The sequence below is a fragment of the Equus asinus genome, chromosome 2 (assembly GCF_041296235.1).
Source record: "Equus asinus isolate D_3611 breed Donkey chromosome 2, EquAss-T2T_v2, whole genome shotgun sequence".
NCBI classification, from domain to species: domain Eukaryota; kingdom Metazoa; phylum Chordata; class Mammalia; order Perissodactyla; family Equidae; genus Equus; species Equus asinus.
In genome coordinates, this window is record NC_091791.1 from 120594279 (window position 1) to 120618722 (window position 24444).

The 24444-nt window shown below is 39.9% G+C and overlaps 1 protein-coding gene across 5 annotated transcripts in view; it reads right to left on the minus strand.

The window, feature by feature from the left end:
* Window positions 1-24444, minus strand: part of HERC2 (HECT and RLD domain containing E3 ubiquitin protein ligase 2) — a 272108-nt gene that overhangs the window by 115725 nt on the left and 131939 nt on the right. For 4 of the 5 annotated variants that reach the window (XM_014829918.3, XM_070497069.1, XM_070497078.1 and 1 more), the window contains exons 24-38: window positions 24264-24434; window positions 23789-23892; window positions 22328-22478; window positions 20016-20230; window positions 19599-19731; window positions 19372-19499; window positions 19084-19279; window positions 17166-17299; window positions 16436-16609; window positions 16221-16357; window positions 15951-16102; window positions 15085-15276; window positions 3686-3873; window positions 2397-2589; window positions 471-653 (exon numbers count right to left, since the gene is read on the minus strand). In XM_014829918.3, coding sequence (XP_014685404.3) covers window positions 471-653; window positions 2397-2589; window positions 3686-3873; window positions 15085-15276; window positions 15951-16102; window positions 16221-16357; window positions 16436-16609; window positions 17166-17299; window positions 19084-19279; window positions 19372-19499; window positions 19599-19731; window positions 20016-20230; window positions 22328-22478; window positions 23789-23892; window positions 24264-24434 — 2451 coding nt within the window. The remainder of the gene's footprint in view (window positions 1-470; window positions 654-2396; window positions 2590-3685; window positions 3874-15084; window positions 15277-15950; window positions 16103-16220; window positions 16358-16435; window positions 16610-17165; window positions 17300-19083; window positions 19280-19371; window positions 19500-19598; window positions 19732-20015; window positions 20231-22327; window positions 22479-23788; window positions 23893-24263; window positions 24435-24444) is intronic. The other variant, XM_070497080.1, reaches the window with a different exon arrangement.

A 24444-nucleotide genomic window follows, 5' to 3' on the forward strand; every position in this document is an offset into this window, starting at 1 on the left:
CCCTAATCCAACTAACTGGTGGCTTTATAAAAAAGAGAAATTTGAAGATAGACAGACACACACACACAGAGAATGCCATGTGAAGATTGGGTAAAGATCTACAAGCCAAGGAATGCCGAAGATTGTCAGCAAACCACGAGAAGTTAGGGGAGAGGTTTGGAACAGATCCTTCCCTCACAGCCTTCAAAAGGAACCAGCCCCGCTGATACCTTGATCCGGAACTTCCACCCTCCAGAACAGTGAGGAAATAAATTTCTGTTATTTAGGCCACCCATTTTGTGGTACTTTGATGCGGCAACTCAAACGAACTACTACAGCTAACAAGTTTACGGTAATTTGTCATGGCAGCCCTAGGACACTAACACATACACCCACACTCAGCCACATGCACACACTTGCTGACAAGCACACACACGACAAATTACAGCCCCAATATTGACTCTGTGGGCCTACAACTATTCATTGCATACATGTCTTGTCCGTCGTTCCACTTTCCACTAACATTCGCAGCAGTCCACACAGAGTTTTGGTGGCTTCATTCTGCATGATTTCAGCATGAACTCCGGCAGAGAGACAAAGAGTTTGCAGTAAATTAACAGTGCTGTTAAGCATCATTGCAGTGGGGTGAATGTTCCTTTCAGTTTGTTCAGCTTCTGAAAAAAAGAATCAAAAGAAAAAACCATACTCCCAAACAGAATTGGAAGATGTCACTATATGTAATTTAAGAGATTTAATATCACTTTCTTCTATTTTTACTGTGGAAAGAGAAGCAGCCCTTCACAAGATGGAATTCAAGATGCATAGAACACTCATCCTGATCATCTCTGTTCCCACCTTCCTCAAAGAAAAGCCTTTTAAATTACAATTAATTTGTTTTAAACAATCTCAGAATACAGCTCAGGAGCACTAAAACTATTTCACTCCTTTAGAAAGATAACTTTTCAAACGTCAAAAGCTGGTTGCTGCCGAGCTGGCTAGACCCTGGATGAAGATGAAGTGCCAGCCACTGTGGAGGGAGAAGAGAGGCTCACGTGCCCAGGCCATAGCTTCCAGACCAGGAGGCAGGTGGCAGCCAGGCCACCTTTCTGTCATGTGGCCAGCCCCACTCAGGCCCCAACTTCTCTGAGTGAAGCCCTCAGGCAGAGAGCTGGGAGAAAGAGGGGCACCTGGCCCAGACACAGTGCCGTCACATAAAGTGATAACAGAACCAGCAGGGACCTTCTAGGCAGGGCTACATGGCTTCACATACCTTCCTCCTTACAGCCCCACAAGGCAGGCATCATCTGTTTACACCTGAGGGGCCTCAGCCCCCACAAGTGACATGCATGCAGCACAGCCTTTCCCATTCTCCACATTACTCGTTCTCTACTGAGCTCAGCCTCTCAGATTTCCTCTCCTAACCATAGAAGTGATTTCAGAAGCCTGACCACACTGCACATAAGGCCAGCACTGAGCCCCACAAGGCAGTACTGACCTCCTGGATGGTTTTACCAAGACCAGCAATAGGAAGTTTCATTCATGCATCCCAACGTCTTTTGGATACATGTAAAAAAATGTCATGTAGCTGCCAGCCCTGTGGCCTAGTGGTAAAGTTTGGTGCACTCCACTTCAGTGGCCTAGGTTTGGTTCCTGGCCGTGGACCTACACCACTTGTCAGTGGCCATGCTGTAGTAGTGACCCACATACAAAAAGGAAGAAGACCGGCACAGCTGTTAGCTCAGGGTGAATCTTCCTCAAGCAAAAAGAAGAAGAATAGTAACAGATGTTAGCTCAGGGAGACTCTTCCTCAGCAAAAAAAAAAAAAAGAAAGAAAGAAAGTCATGAAGCCCTCCTCCCACAACCTTGGAGTTCCTCAGCTAGGATTTAACTTTCTGAGTCCACTCCAAATTCTCACCTATGCTTTCCTTAAGGCAATAAAGTGCTGACTAACTCCCCATAACGTGCAGCATTCTGAGTGAAGGGCCTGAGAAGGTAAAAGAAGGAGGAAGACATGGCCCATAGTCTGACTGGTGTGGAGCATTGCTAACCTATGCCTACTCCACCAGGCACTAGGTTGCTACCTCAGAAACAGGCTCAGAACCAACCCAGAGGGTCCACTAGAGGTGAAGATTCAGCAAGCCCTGCACTGCCTCACCCTACTGCACTGTCTCCAAGGGAGCAGGAAAGTTAAGTCCAGCTAGGTTGCCGGTTCCCAGGGCCACGCTGCACTCCTGCATCAGAATCCCCTGGGGCTTATTTAAACTGAACCTTCAAGGACAAGCCCAAAGCTATAGAACACTATCTGCAGGTGAGTCCTGACACACTGTTCTCACTCCTAGATGCAAAGGTTGGCCAGTCAGGATTTGGATACAGCTTGCTGGGCTATTCCAGACTAAGCAGCCCCCCAAAGCACCTACCCGAGTCATCCTCTGTGTCCGAGTCCTCTGCTGAGGGCTGTGTGGAGGCTGGCAGCTCTGCCAACTTGAGGTCATACTTCCCCTCTTTCCCCATCCTGTAGGAGTTGGTGCTGCCTGTGTCCCACTGGACCCTGATCCACCCGTCCTCTCCCAGTTCACCAATCACACGGCCGAGGCCAGGAGGAGGGCCATCCTGGGGGAGCCAAAACAAAGATCACTTAAACAGTGCATGCCTCTCCTGTCACACAGACATTGCCTGTAAGGGCAGCTGCATCACTGTGTACAGACTTCACATCTGCAAACTGCCCCAAACCCACCTGCAACAAGCACAGCTCACATCATCAGCTTAAATAGAATGCCAGGAAATAACTTGCTCATGCTCCTTTACCAAAGAGGAAGTAGGAAAAGTATCATCTCAATTAGCATCCTCTCAAATCCAATGCAGAGATAGGGCTTTCCAGCCTGGTCCTTGGCCCCCTCAATCCCTCATGGGGCTTTGGAAATCTGAAACAAGTACCAGTGTCTCCTAGTTCCCTCTTACTCTTCAGTTTTCCCTCTGGATTCTAAAATGAAACCTCTACGTCTCGTTTCTACAAGTGACAGCTGTTTTTTAAGATGCTGCTACCCCTTCCGTGACACTTTGATTTCTAAAATGATTCTGATGAGGCAATGCTTAAAAAGTGAGGTTGAGAAAACCTAGATACGACAAGAATGCTACCCCACTGTAGAAAGGTGAACACTGTCCTTAGTGAGTGACTATGGTAATAATGCGGAGACAGCCCCACGACCTCTACCTGGGGAGACCTGACAAGAGACTCAGGAGCAATGTGCTACAAGAAGAAACAAAAAGGTGGCCACCACCCAACCAGCATGCCTGAAACTGCTGGATTGGAGCACTTATTGGGTTCATGGCCACCAGGTGGCAGAGGCAGCATCTGGGACTTCCTGCTACAAAGCTTTCATGACACTATTGTTCAGATGAGGTTCACTCTCTCCTGCTCACTCTTGTTCTTCTTCTGGGCTGCATCCCAAATTGAGTCCATACCAGGGAGTTCTCTGAAAACAGCTGCCATTCCTCACAGACTTAAACCTGTCCTAGGTGCCTCTATGGCAAGTCACTGTCACTCTCTACTTGTTTCAACTCTATTCACCTGCTCAGGAATCAACAACTATGGTATGTGTCAACTGCACACGTCCTGAGCTAAGGTAGTTATTTATTTCACTTTCTACCCATGCAAGTCAGGATGTGTAGAAGGTGACTAACGAGTTTAAACCAAATCTGTGAGTACCTGATCGCCCCATTTCCAATCCACGCCTCTCATGACCCTGGTTCCAACCTTCATCATGGCAGCCAGTTCTGGCCCTGAAACCGGGAGCTGCACGGGAGCTGTTTCCTTTCTTGTCTCTTCCAAAACCGTAGCAGAAGCTCCTCGGGCAGAAGCATTCATATCTTCTTCAACATTATCACAACTGGGGCCTATCAGAGCATCAAAAACATCAGCTGAGCCAACAAGAACTTAGAATTTGCTAATCTTAATACTTTTTAAAAAGAATTAATAAGTACTGATGAAGATAATTTTAAAGAATACATAGTGTATTCTTTATCAATATGATAAATACCATGAAACATTTACTGATGAGAATTAAGATTTAAAAATAGTAAGGGAGGACAAAATATATAAATATGTATCAGAAGACATAAAAGATATAAAAATGCTGGTAAGAGATATTTATTCTACTTCTAGAAATTATGCTCCCCTCCAAAAAGCAAAATGATTAAGTTAGAAAGATACTCATCACATATTTTTACCAGAATTGAAATTAACAAACTTAAACTATGATACTGTGCAGCAAAGAGCCAACAGAGCAGGCCTGAGACTGCTGTCCTTGGAAAGTCCTATTTGCAAGGTTGGCCCTCGCCTGGCCTCTGGGACCCTGGATTTTGGGAGGCTCCCATGATTCCCTAACTGACAAAAGGCCTCGCTGTGCCTCAACTGTCTGCACAAACAATGTGGTCTTTGCTGAAACCTCCTTCCTTCTGGGATCTGGAACTTGAGTATGTGCTAGGCAGAGGTGCCTAACGTGATCTGCCCCTGTGAAAACCCTGGGCACCAAGTCTCTAATGAACCTCCCTGGTAGACAACACTGCACATGTGAGGTCACAACTGTTGCTGAAGGAATTAGGTGCATCCCGTGGGACTCCACTGGGAGAGGACTTGTGTCTGGTTTCTCCCAGACTTCACTCACATGGCTTTTCTCTTTGTTGATTTTGCTTTCTATTCTTTCACTGTAATAAATCTTAGCCCCTGAGTATGACTATATCTTGAGTCTTGTGAGGCCTCCTAGCAAATCCTCAAACTTGGGGGTGGGTCTTGGAGACCCTGACACAGGGATGGCAGCACTGAAATTCTCTAGAACAACCCTGACTCACTGCAAAACAGCAAACAAAAGCATTGTTTGATAAAAGAAGTAATGAAGGCACGGGGCATGATGAATATTTGGTCCCTAGTGTCTATGGAATCATTCATAGTTTAAAACAGAAGCTGAGCTGTCAGCTGTGAGAAGTAAAATTTACCACAGATTTGAAAAATAGTAGATCCAAACCCAGGAGTCAGCTAACTGGATCCCCTGGCTGCTTTTGGCCTTGCTGGCTAAGTGGGGGGCAAGCACAGCCCTGGTAATTCCTCTGGTCGTTGTTCTCTCCTCCAGGGGGGAGAAAAAAGTGCCCAAACATTCCCCTGGGTGGGTCAAAAGAGTAAAGAGTTTGTGCACCTCTCTCCTCCAAGAGGAAGAGGAATAAAAGGATATTCAATTCCTAGGGCTGGAGTAAAGTTTTAGATAAAATGAGAGGGATATAGTCTTTTCTTCAGCCTAGTGGTGCCTCTGTGAGGCCTAAAGAGGGTAGCGTTTCGTTCCAGCTAGGATCTCTCCTGGCAGCTATGATGTTAACCCTGAATGCCAAATTTACTGCTAAGGGTGTGAATACATTTGCAATAAGAAGAAAAATAGATCTTTTTTTAAGAAGCTTTGTATTTTGTGGCTAATATACTGGATATACACCGAAGATTAATATAAAATATTACATGCTTATAATTTCTTCTATCAGAGAGAAATCATACCGATGAGGGAAAGTGGCAAATATAGATAGGTATTCCTGAGACACAACTGCTTTGCTTTTTGCAGCCAGCAGGCAGGTTGGAATTTAAACTGCTCAGTACTGTTAACAGATAAAGCCCCCAAAATTAATGATTTGTGCTATAACTCTAAACTATTGGATCCTCTAGAAAAAAAAGAGACAACATAAAAATAGTGGGAATACACTTATGAGGTTTTTAAGAGCAATTTTTACTTGCTAATGAAATATTAAGAAATCAGATTTCTGACTCATAGAGGCTGTTTTCCAGCCTGATGCATATTTTTGAACTCGTAATGTAAGCACAAAGACTGACAAGATCAAAGAGCTTAGGGAAGCCTTGCTTTTTCTCCTGGACTTGGAACACTGGTCCTGCAATACCTTGGACTTTCAGGCAAAGAACAATCTTATAAAACAATCAGATCTAACAGACATGTACAAAATACTCCACTCGATAAGAACAGAATACACTATCTTCTCAAGGGCATATGAAACATTCTCCAAAACAGACCTTATGTTAGACCACAAACAAGTCTCAATAAGTTGAAATAGACTAAAATCATACAAACTATCTTCTCTGACCACAATGGAATGAAACTAGAAATTAATAACAGAAAGAAAACTGGAATATTCACAAGTATGTGGAAATCAAACAACATACAATTAAAGAACTAGTGAAAAGAAAAAACTACAAGAGAAATTTAAAAATACTTTGAGAGGAATGAGAACAAAAAAACAACATACCAAAATTTTTGGGATGTAGCAAAAGCAATCCTAAGAGGGAAATTCATATGGATACAGTAATGTGCTACATAACATTTTGGTCAAGGACAGATCATATATACAATAGTGGTCCCATAATATTAGTACTATATAGACTAGGTATGTAGTAGGTTACAACATCTAGGTGTGTGTAAGTACACCCTGTGATGTTCACACAGTGACAAACTCGTCTAACAACACATTTCTCAGAACATATCCTCACTGTCAAGTGAGGCATGACTATAAAAGCATACCTTAAAAAAAATAAAGAACTCAAATCAATAACTTAACTCTACACCTGGAGAAACCAGAAAAGTCAGAACAAAGTAAATCCAAAGTTAGCAGAAAGAAGGTGATGTCAGTATCATGGTGGAATGAAGTTGTTCCCTTTGTCTCTCCCTTCTAAGTTACAACTAAATGGACATATTAACCAACAGAGAATTCTCTACACAACACAAGAGAAAGCCTGTGAGATCCACGCAGCTATACATCTGTAGGTAGGTGGACTAGATCTCCAGGAAGCAGTGGAACTAGATGAGTGGACCCATCCCTCTCCCTGGAGGCAGCCATTCAGCTCACAAATCCTTACACAGCGGCCAGTGATACAGTGAGTAGAGGTGGGGGTAGCCTGGCCCACACGCGAACACTTTTGGAGGGGTACTCTGGCTCACAGGAGCACCAACCTATCAAGACAACCCCATCGCCACAGAACACTCCCCACTGAGTTGTGGCAGCCCAGGTCACACAAAGGCATCCCACCCACCAAGCAGGGCAGCTCAGCTGGACCTACACGCAAGCACAGCATGGGCCACCAGGAAAATGACCATCACACCTAGCACAGCATCTCAGCCAGACCTGCCTGCTGAGCACAACGGCACCACTCACATGAGCGCAACCCACCCAAAGAGCACACCAGCCAGCCACAACCCGCCTGCTGAGCACAGAGGCAGCATCTGTGCAACCACAACCCACTGAGGGGCTGCCTGCATAAAAGCAGAGCAACCGACTGGCAGAACTACCAGCAGATGAGGCGGATCAGAAAAAACAGCTCCCACCCCACCCCAGCAGTGGCAGGAGGAATCTGCGACCTGATGCTACCACAAATACCCCAGCAGAGGATCAATTCATCAAACACCACGAAGAACTACAGAATACTTCACCAAAGAGATTGAAGCTCTTAAAAAAAACTTCACAGAAGTTCTGGACATGAAGAATATATAAAACCATAAAAAAAAGTGCAGACTTTATAGAGGACAGAATTAGTGAATTAGAAGAGAAAAATAGGGGCCAGCCTGGTGGCACAGCGGTTAAGTTCACATGTTCTGCGTCTCGATGGCCCAGGGTCAGTTCGGATCCTGGGTGCGGACATGGAACCACTTGGCAAGAGCCAGGCTATGGTAGGCGTCCCATGTATAAAGTAGAGGAAGATGGACATGGATGTTCGCTCAGGGCCGGTCTTCCTCAGCAAAAAGAGGAGGATTGGCAGCAGTTAGCTCAAGGTTAATCTTCCTCAAAAAACACGAAGAAAAAGAAGCAGCGAGAAATATAGGAATGTTTCAGGTGGAGTAGGAAAGAGAACTAAGATTTTTTTTAAAAAATGAAGAAATTTTTCAAGAAATATCTGACTCAATTAGGAAAAGTAACAAAAGGATTACAGGTAAACTCCAGAGGGCGAAGAGAGGGGAAAAAGGAGCAGAGAGCTTATTCAATAGAATAATAGGTGAGAACTTCCCAACCTGGGTAAGACACTGGACTTACAAATACATGAATCCAATAGAACCCCCAACTACAACAAAGCAAAAAGACCTTTTCCAGAGCACATAATATTAAAACTATCAAAAGTCAATGAAAGAGAACAAATACTAAGGGGAGCAAGGCAGAAGAAAATAAACTACAAAGGAATCCCTATCAGGCTTTCAGCAGATTTCTCAGCAGAAATCTTAAAGGCTAGAAGAGAATGGAATGGTATCTTCAAAATACTGAAAGACAAAAACATTCAGCCAAGTTTGCTCTATGCAATGAAATTATCCTTCACATGTGATGGAGAAATAAACGCTTTTCCAGAGAAACAAAAGCTGAGGGAAGTTATTGCCTGTAGACCTGCCTTACAAGAAATGATCAAGGGAGCCCTCCTACCTGAAACAAAAAGGCAAAGGTTTACAAAGTTATGAGCAAGGAGATAAACAGACAGATAAGATCAGAAAATTGCAGTTCTCTATCAGAAAGGTTAGCAAACAATTATAACATAAAAGATAAACAAAGGAAAGCATCTAAAATAACTATAAACGTGTCAATGTAGTCACAAACTGCTAACACAAAAAAGAATACTTTCCGGGGCCAGCCTCATGGTTAAGTTTGGCGTGCTCCACTTCAGTGATCTGGGTTCACAGTTTCCGATCCTAGGAGCAGACCTACACCACCCATCAGTCATGCTCTGGTGGAGCCCCACATACCAAATAGAGGAAGATTGGCAGAGATGTTAGTTCAGGGCTAATCTTCCTCAAGCAAAGAAAGAGGAAGAATGGCAACATATGTAGGCTCAGGGATAATCTTTCACAGCAAAAAAAAAAAAAAAGAAGAAGAGGAAGAAGGAGGATTTGTGACAACAATAACTCACAAGGTAAAGAGGAAAGAACAGAATCTGCTTAGGCTAATGGAGATAAGAGGTCATCAGAAAATGGACTACCTCATTTGTGAGATCTTTTATACAAACCTCACGGTAACTACTAAACAAAAAGAGGAGAGCCACAAATCATAAATGAAGAGAAAACTGAGAAAACCATCACAGAAAGCCAACAAACTGAAATGGTAGTCAGCAATACAAGGAAAAAGAAACAATAGAACTATAGAGCAATGGGAAAACAAGAGATAAAGTGGCAGCATTAAGTACTCGAATATCAATAATCACTCTAAATGTAAATGGATTGAATTCGCCAACCAAAACGCTCAGAGTGGCTAGATGGGTTAAAAAGCAAGACCAAACAATATGGTGCCTCTAGGAAACACATATTAGCTCTAAAGACAAACATAGGCTCAGAGTGAAGGGATGGAAGACAATACTGCAAGTCAATGGTAAACAAAGTGGTATTTCCACACTTATATCAAACAAAGCAGAATTCAAGATAAAAAAGACAATGAGAGACAAAGAGGGGCAGTATAATAATGATAGAAGGGACTTTCCATCAAGAGGCCATAACACTTACGAATACATATGCGCCTAACACAGGAGCACCAAAGTATACAAAGCAACTATTAACAGACAGAAGGAAAAAACTGACAGCAAAACAATAATGGCAGGGGACCTCAACACCCCACTTACTTCAATGGATAGATCATAGAGACAGAAAGTCAACAAGGAAATAGTGGCCTTAAATGAAATATTACACCACATGGACTTAATAGACATACAGAGAACATTCCATCAAAAACAGAAGAATACACATTCTTCTCAAGCACATACGGAATACTCTCAAAGATAGACCATATGTTGGGAAACAAGGCACCCTCAATAAATTTAAGAAGACTGAAATTATATCAAGCATCTTCTCCAACTACAATGCTACAAAACTAGAAAGCAACTACAAGAAAAAAGCTGGGAAAGTCACAAATACATGAAGACTAAACAACATGCTACTGAACAACCATTGGATCAATGAAGAAATCAAAAGAGAAATCAAAAAATACCTGGAAATAAATGGAAATGAAAACACAACATACTAACTCTGATGCAATGCAGCAAAAGCGGTGCTGAAAGGGAAATTTATAGCAATACAGGCCCACCTCAACAAACAAGAAAAATCTGAAATAATCTTAAACTATACGTAACAAAATAAGAAAAAGAACAACAAAAAAAGCCCAAACTCAGCAGAAGGAGGAAAAAAAAACTGAGAGCAGACAAAAATGAAATAGAGACTAAAAAGATCAACAAAACAAGAGCTGGTTCTCTGAGAAGATACATAAAATTAACAAACCCTTAGCCAGACTCACTAAGAAAAAACAGAGAAGGCTCAACTAAATAAAATTTAAAATGAATGATGACAAATTACAATAGACACCAAGAAATATAAAGGGTTATAAGAGAATAGTACGAAAAACTACATGCTAAAAATTGGATAACCTAGAAGAAATGGATAAATTCTTAGAATCATACATCCTCACAAAACTAAATCAGTAAGAAATAGAGAATCTGAATAGACCGACCAGAAGTAAAGAGATTGAAACAACAACCAAAAACTCCCAAAAGACAAAAGTCCAGGACAAGATGGCTTCTCTGGAGAATTCTACCAAACATTCAAAGAAAACGTAATACTTATCCTTCTCAAACTATTGTGAAAAGTTGAAAAAAGATGGGATGCTTCCTAACTTATTCTGAGACCAACATCAACCTGATACCAAAACCAGACAAGGACAACACAAGGAAGGAAAATTACAAGCCAATGTCACTGATGAACATAGATGCAAAAATGCTCAACAAAATATTGACAAACCAAATACAACAATACATTAGAAAGATCATATACCATGGTCAAGTGGGATTTACACCAGGAACACAGGGATGGTTCAACTGCAAATCAATCAACATGATACACCACATTAACAAAATGAGGAATAAAAAGCACATGATCATCTCAGTTGATGCAGAGAAAGTGTTTACAAGATCCAACATCCATTTATAATAAAAACTCTCAATAAAATGGGTATAGAAGTAAAGTACCTCAACATAATAAAGGCCATATATGACAAACACACAGTTAACATCATAGTTCATTGGGAAAAACTGAAAGACATCCTTCTGAGAAGAGGAAAAAGACAAGGGTGCCCCCTCTCACAACTCTTACTCAACATAGTACTGAAGGTTTTGGCCAGAAATGAGGCAAGAAAAAGAAATAAAAGGTATCCAAATTGGCAAGGAGGAAACTCTCCTCCTTGTAAAGTGAAACTCTGTTTGCAGACCATACAATTTTATATATAGAAAACCCTAAAGAACTATTTGGAAAACTACTAGAAATATCAACAACTACAGCAAAGTTGCAGGGTCCAAAATCAACTTAGAAAAAGTAGTGGCATTTCTATGCTCACAAGAAAGAGAACTCAAGAATACAATCCCATTTACAATTGCACCAAAAATAATAAAATATCTAGGAATAAATTTAACCAAGGAGTTGAAAGACCTATACAATGAAAACTACAAGACGTTATGGAAAGAAATTGATGACAACATAAAGAAATGGAAAGATATTCCATGCACATGGATTGGAAGAATAAACATAGTTAAAATGTCCATATTACCTAAAGATTCAATACAATCCCAATCAGAATCCCAAGGACATTCTTCATGGAAATGGAACAAAGAATCCTAAAATTTACACGGGGCAACAAAAGACGCTGAACAGCTAAAGCAATACTGAGAAAAAAGAACAAAGCTGGAGGCATCACAATCACTGACTTCAAAACATACTACAAAACTATAGTGATCAAAATAGCATGGTACTGGTACAAAAACAGGCACACAGATCAATAGAACAGAAATGAAAGTCCAGAAATAAAACCACACACCTAAGGACAGCCAATCTTCAACAAAGGAACTAAGAACATATAAGGGAGAAAGGAAAATCTCTTCAATAAATGGTGTTGGGAAAACTGGACAGCCACATGCAAAAGAATCAAAGTAGACCATTATCTTTCTCCTTATACAAAAATTAACTCAAAATGGATTAAACACTTGAAGGTAAGATATGAAGCCATAAGATTCCAGAAGAAAATACAGGCAGTGGACTCTTTAACATCAGTCTTAGAAGGATCTTTTCAAATACCTTATCTGCCCAGGCAAGGGAAACAAAAGAAAAAATAAGCAAATGGGACTCCACCAGACTAAAGAGCTTCTGAAAGGCAAAGGAAACCACGAACAAAACAGAAAGACAACCCACCAACTGGGAGAAAATGTCTGCAAATCACATATCTGACAAGCAGTTAACCTCCAAAATATATAAAGAACTCATACAACTCAACAACAACAAAAAAACAATCTGACGAAAAAATGGGCAGAAAATATGAACAGAAATTTTCCAAAGAAGATATACAGATGCCCAACAGGCACATGAAAAGATCTTCAACATCACTAATCATCAGGGAAACTACAATGAGATATTATCTCACACCCTCCAGAATGGCTAAAATTAGCAAAACAAAAAAAGAACAAATGTTGGAGAGGATGTGGAGAAAAGGGAGCCCTCATACACTGCTGGTGGCAATGCAAATTGGTGCAGCCACTATGGAAAATAGTATGAAGATTTCTCAAAAAGTTAAAAATAGAACTACCATATTATCCAGCTATCCCACTACTGAGTATTTATCCAAAGAACTTGAAATCAACAATACAAAGAAATTTATGCACCCCATATTCATTGCAGCATTATTCACAATAGCCAAGACATGGAAGCAACCCAAGTACCCATCAACTGATGAATGGATAAAGAAGATGTTGTATATGTACACAATGGAATACTACTCAGCCACATAAAAAGACAAAATCATCCCATTTGTACCAACATGGATGGACCTTAAGGGTAGATGTTAAGCAAAGTAAGCCAGAGAGAGAAAGACAAACACCATATGATTTCGCTTATACGTGTAAGATAAACGCATGGATAACAAGAACAGATTAGTGGTTACCAGAGTGGAAGGAGGTGAGGGGAGGGCAAAAGGGGTAAAGGGTCACATATGTACCAGAAATAAAAGTGGGGACATTACTACTGATTCTACAGAAATAAAAAGGATTATAAGAGTATTATGAACAACTGTATGCCAACAAATTAGTTAGCTTAGATGAAATGGATAAACTCTTAGAAACACATAAATTAACTGAACTGACTCAAGAAGAAATAATAAATGTGAATAGACTTACAACAAGTAAAGAGATTGAATCAATAATCAAAAATCTCCCAATAAAGAAAAACCCAGGACCAGATGGCTTAACTGGTAAATTCTACCAAACATTCAAAGAATTAACGCCAATTCTCTAACTCTTCCAAAAATATAACAGGAGGCAACACTTCCTAGCTTATTGGATGAGGCCAGCATTACCCTAATAACAATAAAACTTTAAAATACTGCTCAACAAAATAAGTCCTAAATAAATACAAAGCCATCCCATGTTCACAGAATGAAGAACTTAATACTGTTAAATGGTAGTACTCCCCAACATGATCTACAGCTTCATTACAACCCCTAGAAAATCCCAATGGCATTTTTTGTAGACATGGAAAAGTTAGCCCTGAAATTCACATGGAAATGCAAGGGACTAAAAATAGCCAAAATAATCTTGAGAAAGGAAAATAAAGTTAGAGGACTCACTTGTCAATTTCAAAACTTAAAAAGCTACAGCGTTCAAAACAATATTGGTATAATGATAGACATACAGATCAACAGACGAGAACTGAGGGTCTAGAAATAAACCCAAATACCTATAGTTAAATGATTTTTGACAAGAGTGGCCAAGGCCTTGGGAAAAGAAGAATCTTTTCAACAAACAGTTTTGGGACAACTGGATAACCAAAAGAAATGAAGTGAACCCTTACCTCACACATATTTTAAAATTACCTAAAAATGGACCAAAGACTTAAATATAAGGACTAAAACTATAAAACTTAAAGAAGAAAATATAGTGGGTAATCCTCATAACCTTGGATTTGGCAATGATTTCTTGGAAATGATGTCAAAAATACAACAAAATAAAAATAGATAAACTGGATTTCATCAAAATTTAAAACTTGTGTAAAGTAAAATGCAACCCACAGAGTGGGAGAAAATATCTTCAAATCCTGTAACTTGATAACGGTCTACTATCCAGAATATGTAAAGGATTCCTACAAATCAACAACACAAAGACAAACAACCGAATTTAAAAATGGACAAAGGATTTGAAGAGACATTTCTCCAAGAAAAATACACAAATGGCTAATAAGCATGCTTAAAGAGGCTCAATTTCATTTGTCATTAGTGAAATGTAAATCAACCCACAGTGAGATACCATTTCACACCAACTAGGGTAACCTGAATCCAAAATAAATAGTGTTGGAGAGGATGTGGAAAAACTGAAACCATTGTCCACTGCTGCTGGGAATGTAAAATGGTACAGTGCTATGGAAAAGTTTGGTGGCTCCTCAGCAAGTTTAACAAACAATTACCATGTGACCCTACAATTCCACTCCTAAGTATATAACAAATGAACTGGAAACAGGTGTTCAAACAAAAACTTGTACACAAATGTTCCTAGCAGCACTAATCATAATGGCCAAAAGGCAGAAACAAGCCAAATGTCCATCAATGGAGGAATGTATAAATTAAGATGTAGTATATTCATACAATGAAATATTCTTTAGCCATAAAAAGGAATGATGTACTGATGATACACGCTAAATGAACTAAGCCAAATGCAAAAGGTTAAAAATTGTATGATTTCATTTATATGAAATATTTAGAATAGGCAAATCCACAGAGAAAGAAAGCAGATTTGTTGCTGCCAACAGGTACGGCAGTGGGAAACAAGCAGTCACTGGTAAATGGGCAAAGGTTTGCACTTGGGGTGACAAAAAAGTTATGAAACTAGATAGTGGTGACGCCTGCACATGGATATGTTTAATGCCACTGAATTATAAACTTAAAGTGGTTAAATGGGAAATTTTATGTTATTTGTATCTTACCACAGTTTAAAGAAACAAGTTTTTTACAGAGAGAGATATTAAGGCAAAATCCTGACATTTTCACAGAGGACTTAAGGCAGCACCGACCTACCAATCAGCCGAAGTGCTGTCTGTGTAAGGGCAAGCGTGCCAGAGTTCAGCAGGAGATTCAGGTTGTTTGCGCCGTGCTGCAGGGTGAGCATGCTGAGCATCACCAGGAGAAAGCGAGCTTGTGGGGTTGTCCCCAGGCTTGGTCCTGAAGGATTCTCATTGGTAATAGTTTGTAGGGGGACGGGTTGGATACCTAAAAAGCATTGGCACATAATTTCTTGTGTATGGATACAAGAATATGTATGATGCAGAAAGCATTAACAATTTTTTAAAAATTCCATTCGTTTTTCAGTTGATTTCCATAGAGTGTGGACATCTGGCAGCTCCATATTGCTTTGCAATAATCCTACCAGTCATTCCACGTACAACTATCTCCATTTGTCTACAAAACTTATCACATCACCCCTCTAAACATCCCAGGTGGCTTACTCATTTCATTTCAAATATAACACATATACTTCACTCCACTTCCACAAAACCAATCCTAGCACTTCTCTGTAGATGTTCAAACTATCCAAGAAATTAAGTATTAAGAGACGATATACATTTTAGGGTATATGGTGTAAGTACTATACATGAAAATGTTAAAATGTAAAAGCTTTATAGTAGCTTTATACTACAAGATTTCGTCTTCTGTCAAATTTTGAAAGTTTTCTTTAGAACTTCAGAAAGCTTAAAGCAGCTTAGATTATCATTCTAATGCACAAAGTTATTAAAGTCTTCCCAAAAACAAAAATCAGCATTTGCAAGTTTCTGCAACATATAATTAAGAGCCAAACTATGAAATAATGCTGATGTGATCATTGACATGACTTCAACAGCAATTTTAATACAGCCTTTTAACCATGAGATTTCTTTTTAACTCACCAAGATCTTTAAATTTGTCATTTGCATCTATCAAAACATTTCGAATATTCTGAACAGCCCAAGCATACAGCTTGCCAAAAGTTACTTCCAGCAGCATCCGATTAAAAGGTGGGATCAAATCAACATCCTTTAAACAATCTGTAAGGGGTTCCCTTTCAAACAAAGATAAAGAATTTTACTTAAAATGCTGCCAGTCTTTTAACTTAAATAGAACAATGCTTTGTTGCCACAACTTCCCTTAATTAAGAAAAAAATGTTATAAAGTTTTACCCTATATCAATTCCCTCAGGAATAAGTCTTTGCCATCCACAGAACATAGCATACTGCACAGATGGAAGTAAGAAATTTTTGGTTGCCAGTTTTAAAATTGTATCTATCCCTTCCAGGCGAACCTCTGCTCTTTCCAACTGCAAAATATCAATGCATATGGTTAAGTGTTGGGTGTATTACCCAAAGAAGAGAAGAATGTTCTTAGCAAATTTTACCTGTTTTAGTAGGCATTTTCTCATTTTTTCCACATCCACTGGCTCTTCTTTAAGGGCAAATTCAGCAATTGTACTGAGGAGTGCAGACTGTGGATAAAGACCCTGAACATTCTGCTTCAACCATTTGTATTTGTGAACACCTGTAACTGTACTCAACAGTGGCTGCCATTTATCCTGACAAAGGAAAACCATTTTCACCATTAGTTTACACTATTGATATTAACATGTGCTCTGAAACAGTTACTCGAATATAAATAAATGCCAATAGGTTTAAATTGGTAAAATATTTTAAATTTAATAACTAATTTGTGGTAAAAATAACTATGTCATAAAAAGGCTTATAAATGATTTCATAATCTCTAATCTTATGTACTTTGGAACCGGCTAACTTGGCATACAAAGCTAAATTATCATCTATATTAACAGCCTCAGGGACCAGGACAGTTTGTGGAGCGAAGGATACATTCAATGAATGAATTAATGAATGGTAAATGAATAATGATATAATGTACTACTAAAAATAAAAGGAAACACTTCTCCAGCTATGGATCTGATCACAGTATCATAAGTCAAGTGCATTAAGCATCATGGGGGCACAGTTATTCATACTTTTAATAACCCACTCTCTATCCTACAGATGCTCAAGGTCAAAGAGATAATACTTATAGATTCCTTTGCTACGTGCTGTGTTTCTATTCAGCCAGTCTCAGAATCACAGAAAATACTTCACCTTGGGCGATTTAATTGTAATTGGTCTTTTGTCCACATTTATAGGACTGTGAGGCAAAATGCAAGCTTCTTCTAAATCACTCTGTTCGTTTCCAATTTTTTCTTCATCGTCAGTAGATTCTGGCTTCTTAGGAACTATGTTTAAAAACATCATTCGTTATAAAAATCATTTACTTAAATATAATTTAAAACTAAGAAATATTTAAGTTTGCATGAGGGTAGTAACATTAATATTTTATTCAAAGAAACGTGATCATCAATTAAATGCTCAAACTAAAAAAGTAAAAACTATCATAATTGTTCTCACATGACATCTAGTAATAACACTTTGCCCTCCATGTCACAGACAGAAAGACAGTGAGCACTACAATGGTGAGAAGCACTCAAGAAGGGCAAGCCCAGGAGTTGCCAAACTTTTTATTAAAGGGCCAGATGGAGTGACCAGCATGACCACATAGTTTATGCTGACAATATGACTTATGGTGATCCCTGTTTCTGCTCCGAGGGCTAGAGTCTTGAGTAACTGAAGGCAGTCATGCAGGCCTGCACATATATGTGACTGACCCCTAATAACAACCCTAGTCACCAAGGCTCGAGTGAGCATCCCTGGCTGATGACACGTCACACATCACTCCTCAAAGAACTAAGCAACCTGTGCAACTCCCCTGGGAGGGGACACTAGAAGCCCAGGCCTGGTTTCCTTTGAAATTCCCTCTATGCGCCTTTCCTTGTGCTAATTTTAATCTGTATCCTTTCACAGTAATAAAGCATTACCATGACTATACCAGCTCTTCTGAGTCCTATGGAGCCCTACCAGTGAATCATCACATTTAAGAGTGGTCTTGGCAACTCCTAACACAGCACCAATAATATTAATTATTTATAAGTTACTTAGTTTTCTTTAAAAGAAACCAAACACATAGCTTCAAACATCACACAATTATATATATAAACCCACAACAAGAAACTTTAAGAGGTGCCAATGTGGGCTCAGAATCCATGAAGGTGATGGCAGGGTGGTGAAGGGATCATTCTCCATCAAGCTGAGATGGCTGTCTCCTGCTACAACTCTACTGGCTACCTGAATTAAAGGGCTCTCAGAAGTGTTTTTGCCGTGATCTCCTAATCCAGAGCATCTCTAGAATTCAGACAAGTTGTTGTGGTTTAACGGTTTATTCAGGAACAATCAACCCAGGATGTCTTCTAAAATGTTAGTGTTTCATGACATTATTGTTCAGAATGTCCATCAAAAACTCAGTAACTAATACTGTTTAGTAAGCTGGTCTGTGAATAAATCAGTTTAATTCATAAGAATATAATCAAAAATTTCTGTAGACATGTTTATAATCACGAGTGACCAAATTCTAAAGTATTTTATGTATTTTAACTCAAATTTTCATTATTCAATGCAAAAAAGCTTTTCCATATCCCTACACAGTTGCTTCCTGAAAATATTAGTAACTCATCTAGTTCCCTTTTAAAGCACTTCTCCATGTATCAGAATACTCAGTATTTCCAAGGAAAAACATTAGAACATCTTTTTATAAAAATGACAAGATTAATTAAAAGATTAAACATTCCCAATTCCCAAATATATCATTACTAGGACACGTGATAAAAAAACACTTCCTTTTCCCCATCAATTTAATAAAATTTACAGTATTTACGTTTTTCAGCATCAATTTACCAGTTACCAAATCATAACACACTCAATCCCAAAGGTGCATCATTGTCTAATATCTTGGAAAAATAAGCAGAATTTGTATATTTTCATAAATACACATAACAAATACGATGGCAGTTGTAGAAATGCCAGGTGTAATGAGCAGTAGTGAACAGCTTCACCCAAATCACAGACTCAACGATACCAAGGGAAGGCATGCGCTTTGACAGCATATTTCTACCTTTGACATTCTTACCTCTCTTTTTCCTTCGTTCTCGAATTATCTTCTGAGCTATCCTCCTCCAACGGGGCACAGAACTTAACATTTTAAACTTGGACATTATAGAGAGGTCATTACAAACTGCGGGTCTCAACTCATTAAAGAGGAATCTCAAACGTTCGATGACTGGAGCACAGACTTCCTTGTAAGAACGGCCCTGTTCTTGATGTGTCTACAAAGTCAAGTATGAAAAGACGACTTAACAACAAATATTTTACCAACTGTCTGCAAAGCACAAAATAAAGAGAATCAAAATCTATTTACTTTAATGAGTGAGCATTTTGCTTGGTAGACAACTCTACAAACATCCACCACTGATTTAGGCAACGTTCTGTGCTTTACTTGCTCAATACCAAGTGTACCTGCATGAACTAAAGATAATGCCACATGACCTGTAAGAGACAATTAAAAGAAAGGGCAGGGTAAGAATGAATGTGTATCGCATGCCAGTAGAAAGATCGATAGTATAGCTAAAATATCAAGCTTCATACCTAAATCTTCATGTTTTAGGAGGCAACATAAGAGCAAGCGGCCAACCTCTTCCACAGGATGCTCAGGAGGAAAGGTGATTGGTGTGGTCAAGTGGCACTGCCTACAGTACCTTTCTATTTGACATAGAAAGTCCTGCAACAGAAACAGCTGGATGTAACTTCAGAGCCACCCTAGCAAGTCATAATGAATCCTAAACTACATGCCACAGCTTCTGACACACCTGTAATCAGCAATGCTTCTAAAATCTTGCTGGCATATTGAACTGAACTAGCCTTGCACCTCAAAATCAGCCGTCCAAATAATATGTAAACAAAGTCTGTGCTAAGCTAATCAAAGAGCATGAAGGTGTTCACATGTCAAAGTCCTAAGGTAAACAGAAGGACACTGAGGCAGCAGTGGGGGAAGGCCTCATTCACCTTCACATTGTGATCCTGGATGTTGTTGTCAGCGACGGCTTGCAGGAATGCCTGGGAATGGTCACCCAGGGCCCGTCTGTGGGAGCAGAGTCGGGACTTGCTGACAGGAGTGCCCCCAGGAGAGCTACAGTGGTCCTCGTCTTTCTCCTCATTGTAGCTGTAGTGGATCTGGCTGGTCTGCAGGCCTCCAGAGAAGATGGACGACTGAAGCCACTCTAGAAAGCGTATATGCAGACATTAAGAAACTTAAATGCACTGTTCAGAAATAAATACTGGAAAAAAAGATAAAAAACTGAATACTTGATTTAGGATGTGAAATTCAATCAAATGAAAGAGTCACATCTAATATATTTACATAGACTGGCTTATAATTCCTATACTTATGTGAAAACAGGTAACACTTGCTGATTATTCATCACATTTTAAGCACAGTACCAGAGCTCAGAGTTCCAGTCCAGCATTTACCGGCTACCTGCTCAGGCATGGAGCGGTCTAGTTCCAGATACCGTGTGAAGACTGGGGCTTTGCATTCTAACAGGGAGAGCAATATCAAGGTACCACTTATACAAGAATGACTCAATTTCAGTTGGGATCACTGCATGCTACAGGCAGTATAAGACTGCGGCAGCAAGACCTCCACTATGCGCAAGGTCAATAAAGGATCAGCTGTGGAAGCAACAACTGAGGTGAGACCTGGATAAAGATGAAGACACTGAGCATTCAGGTAGGAGAACAGCACATGTGAAAGGTTCTATGAAGAAAGACATGCTCAGGGCAGGCCACATCTATCTATAGCATTACTTGAGTAATAAGAATGAGAGACTACTAAACATACAACACAGGATCTTTAGTAAGGGACAGATCCGTGGAGACCACAGATCCAGTGGACTGTAAAGGAGACATACGTGAAGCACAGGCAGCCCCCATGAGAGCATGCCATACATCAGTGCAAACAGAGATGCTCATTTTAAATACTATGACAACTAGAGTGAAATTCACCAAAAGTTCAGTTTGTACATCACTACAGATTTTTCTCAATAACTTTTGTTATCAAAATATTCCTCCAAAACCCAAGCAAACAAATCTCAATTACTGAAAAGGAGCATTCTCCAAAGTGCCATGTTAATTCTTCTAAAACACAAATCTCACCATAACCCTTCCTGGCTCTCTCCATGTATAACTCCTCCTTATCTTCAAAGGCACTGTTCCGATGGTGGCTTTTGCTCCCCTAGAGTGGATATGGCCCCCACCCACCAGGGCCCACAGCACCTTCTACTCCCCTTTAACCGGACACTGTAGTTCCTACCCTCCTTGCCAACTTAGAACAAGTCTACCTTCCCCAGAGTACTACAAGTCTTTAAGAAAAGGGATGAGTCCATCCACTTACAGGCTCTGCAGGCAGCAAAGCACTCCGTACTCACACCAAGGGTCTGCTCCAGAAGGCAGGCTGACCATGGCAGGCACCCACGGCCATTCTTGCCGACTAGCCTTCTCCCCTGACACTCCACATACACAAGCAGCTCAAAGCCCCTGCTTTTCTCAATGATGCCCCTCACACACTGGTGTTTCTGCCCAGAAGGCTCACCCATCCAGTTTGCTGGGACTCCAATTTCAGGATTGTTCCACCTCTATGAAGCCTTTCTTCCCCGCAGAAACACTTTCAAATGTCTCCGTTTTGTCCTCTACCACAGTGTTTCCTGAGCTGCCTATAATGTCTGGCTCGTTGTCATGCAGAAAGCATCTGAAGGCAGAGGTGTATCTAATTCCATACCTATTGTACTCTGAGTGCCTAGCATGGTAACTAACACAAGTAACTACTCAAGAGATGCTTATTGGATAGTCAGCAGACAGATGGATGGAGAAATGTACAAATATACGAAGGAAAATTTAAACTTATCTTATGGGATATGGAGAAGTTTTATTACTTCAGGTGATTACAGAGGTGGCCATCCAAAAATGTGTTCAATTTGAGTCTAGTAAAAACACAATCCTCAAACAGAACACTATTCCCAACAGGAACAGCCAATCCACATCATGTGGATTTCTGAACACACAGGGAGACAAAAGCCGAATTGACCCCTGTGGCAGAGGATGTGACAGTGAAACTATGCACAGGACCTTCTTACACACTTATATCATGAGAGCAAATGAAAGCCACTCACAGCTCTTTCTAATTCACTGGTTTAGTCTCACTATTCTTATTTTTCCTCATTAACTACCATTGTGATTCTTCCTCTCCTACTCTTAACGGCACTGATAGCTCAGCTAAAATAACCTGCTAATCCGTTGGCAGAAAACAAAACTTTCCTTACTGGCGCATTCAACCTCAACCGGAGACAGCGGTGTGCTCACAGCTAAATAGGAAGCATGTAATCCGAGAAGCAGGCCCAGATTCCTCTCTGTGTCTATCAGAGGTGAAGACAGACTTCCCAGATCAGGTATGGTAACAACTTCTTGGTCAGGCTGGGAAAGAGAAATGTTATCATCAGTCTGAGAAAACAGGGTTAATTAAAAACATAAAACCAAGAAGAGCAACAGCTTATATCCTTTTTTTACTTTTTTTTTTGAGGAAGATTAGCCCTGAGCTAATCTTTTCTTCCTCTTTTTGCTGAGCTAACATCTGTGCCCATCTTCCTCTACTTTATACGTTGGATGCCTACCACAGCATGGCTTTTGCCAAGCGGTGCCATGTCTACACCTGGGATCCAAACTGGTGAACCCCAGGCCACTGAGAAGCGGAATGTGCGTACTTAACCACTGCACCACTGGGCCGGCCCCAGCTTATATCCTTAAACAAGACATACTGCCATTATGAAGAGAAGCAGATGCTCTGGGCACCCTGCTCTTACACCCTGCAATAGTGAGCTTCTGCTGCTGCCAAAATAACAGAAGACATAAACCACATAGACTCTACAAAGTAAACAGTAAGTGCACAGCTGTACTGGTGGAAAAACCAAAGCACAGAAACATGACTTAGCTGGAAAATTCCTTAGGGAATCAAACAGAAGTTTCAAGACTGATCGCATATACTTCAGAAAATATACTGAATTGTTACACGTATAAAGAACTCAAAGAGAAACAGAAATACAACATGACAAATATTGCTGTTAGTGAACTGTGACCATACATATGGAGGAAATAAATTTATCCAAACAAAGAGCAAACCCAGTTACAAAACAAAGAGTTCAAATGAAAACAATCTTAAACTTCTGCCATTCATATTGGGCGCCTTACAAGCAAAGTTAATTTTCCTTCATAAAATGCTTTAAGCCCTACCCTATGGCATTTGATAAATTTTATTACCTCTGGATCCATACCTGAAAGCCAATCCCAATACATAATTAACTCCAATGTTCATGAATATATAGAAAAGACATATTTTTATTCTAAAGAATTATGCTACTAGAAAGTTTTCCAAAACAATATATATTTCAAGATGGTAACCCACTCCAAATTTCTACATAAGCTAACAAAACAACTGTAAATATCACAGGATCAACTTTATTTTTGTAGAACAGTGACTATATATTTTTTAAAAAATGAACGATTTTTAAACTAGTTTTTCAAGAACATCACATCATAAATCTTAAGGTGAATAAATGTAAATTCATTTATGAAAAAAACCTCTAAAGGATCCTCAAGTTTATCACTTAATGACCACCCCCTAGCCCAAAAGGCCCAGCTATCAGTATTTCAGGGTGAAAACCACCCATCACAGATACACAGAGAAGGTCTCCAATGACACCCACCATGCACTCACTGCACAGCCTCACCTCCAGATACTGGCCAACACAGAAGGCATGCATCGACTCCCGAGTGTCTTCAAACTGCAAAGCAGCTTCCAAAGCTACCACTGGGTCTTCCCCTACAAACTGAGCTGAAACAAAAAGGACAAAAGCAACATGACTTTAATACAATCCACCTAGACATCCATGGTAGAAATGGCAAGTAGGAAATAGATGAGGCACGTCAGCTCCAAAGTATAATGATCTCACTCTCTCCCACGGCTGCCTGGGCCGAGTCAGAACTAGGAATCAGTTCCAACAAGCGTTGAACAAAAAAATGCATAATGATGAGAAATTCTTGAAAGGTGCCTGAAATCATTGATAGGACAGACATCAAAGTCAAAGACAGATCAACATGTGTAGGGGCTGTAGCAGTACTAAATTATTATTTAAAAGCCAAATGCTCCGCTTAAAATGATCCATGCTACAACTTTTAACCATGAACTAAAAAGTGAGGTCTTACCAAGAATACTATTTCTTGTTAGTGACTGTGTCTGGAAGTCCTTTATATCATACACTTTCCCATCAATAACGGTCCAGAAGCCTCCATCTTTATTGTGGTTCTCCAAGTCAGCTTTGCGTATAAGTGTCACCTCCTCATTATTTCTACAGTTCTGACCTGTAAAAAATGACTCTGTATATAC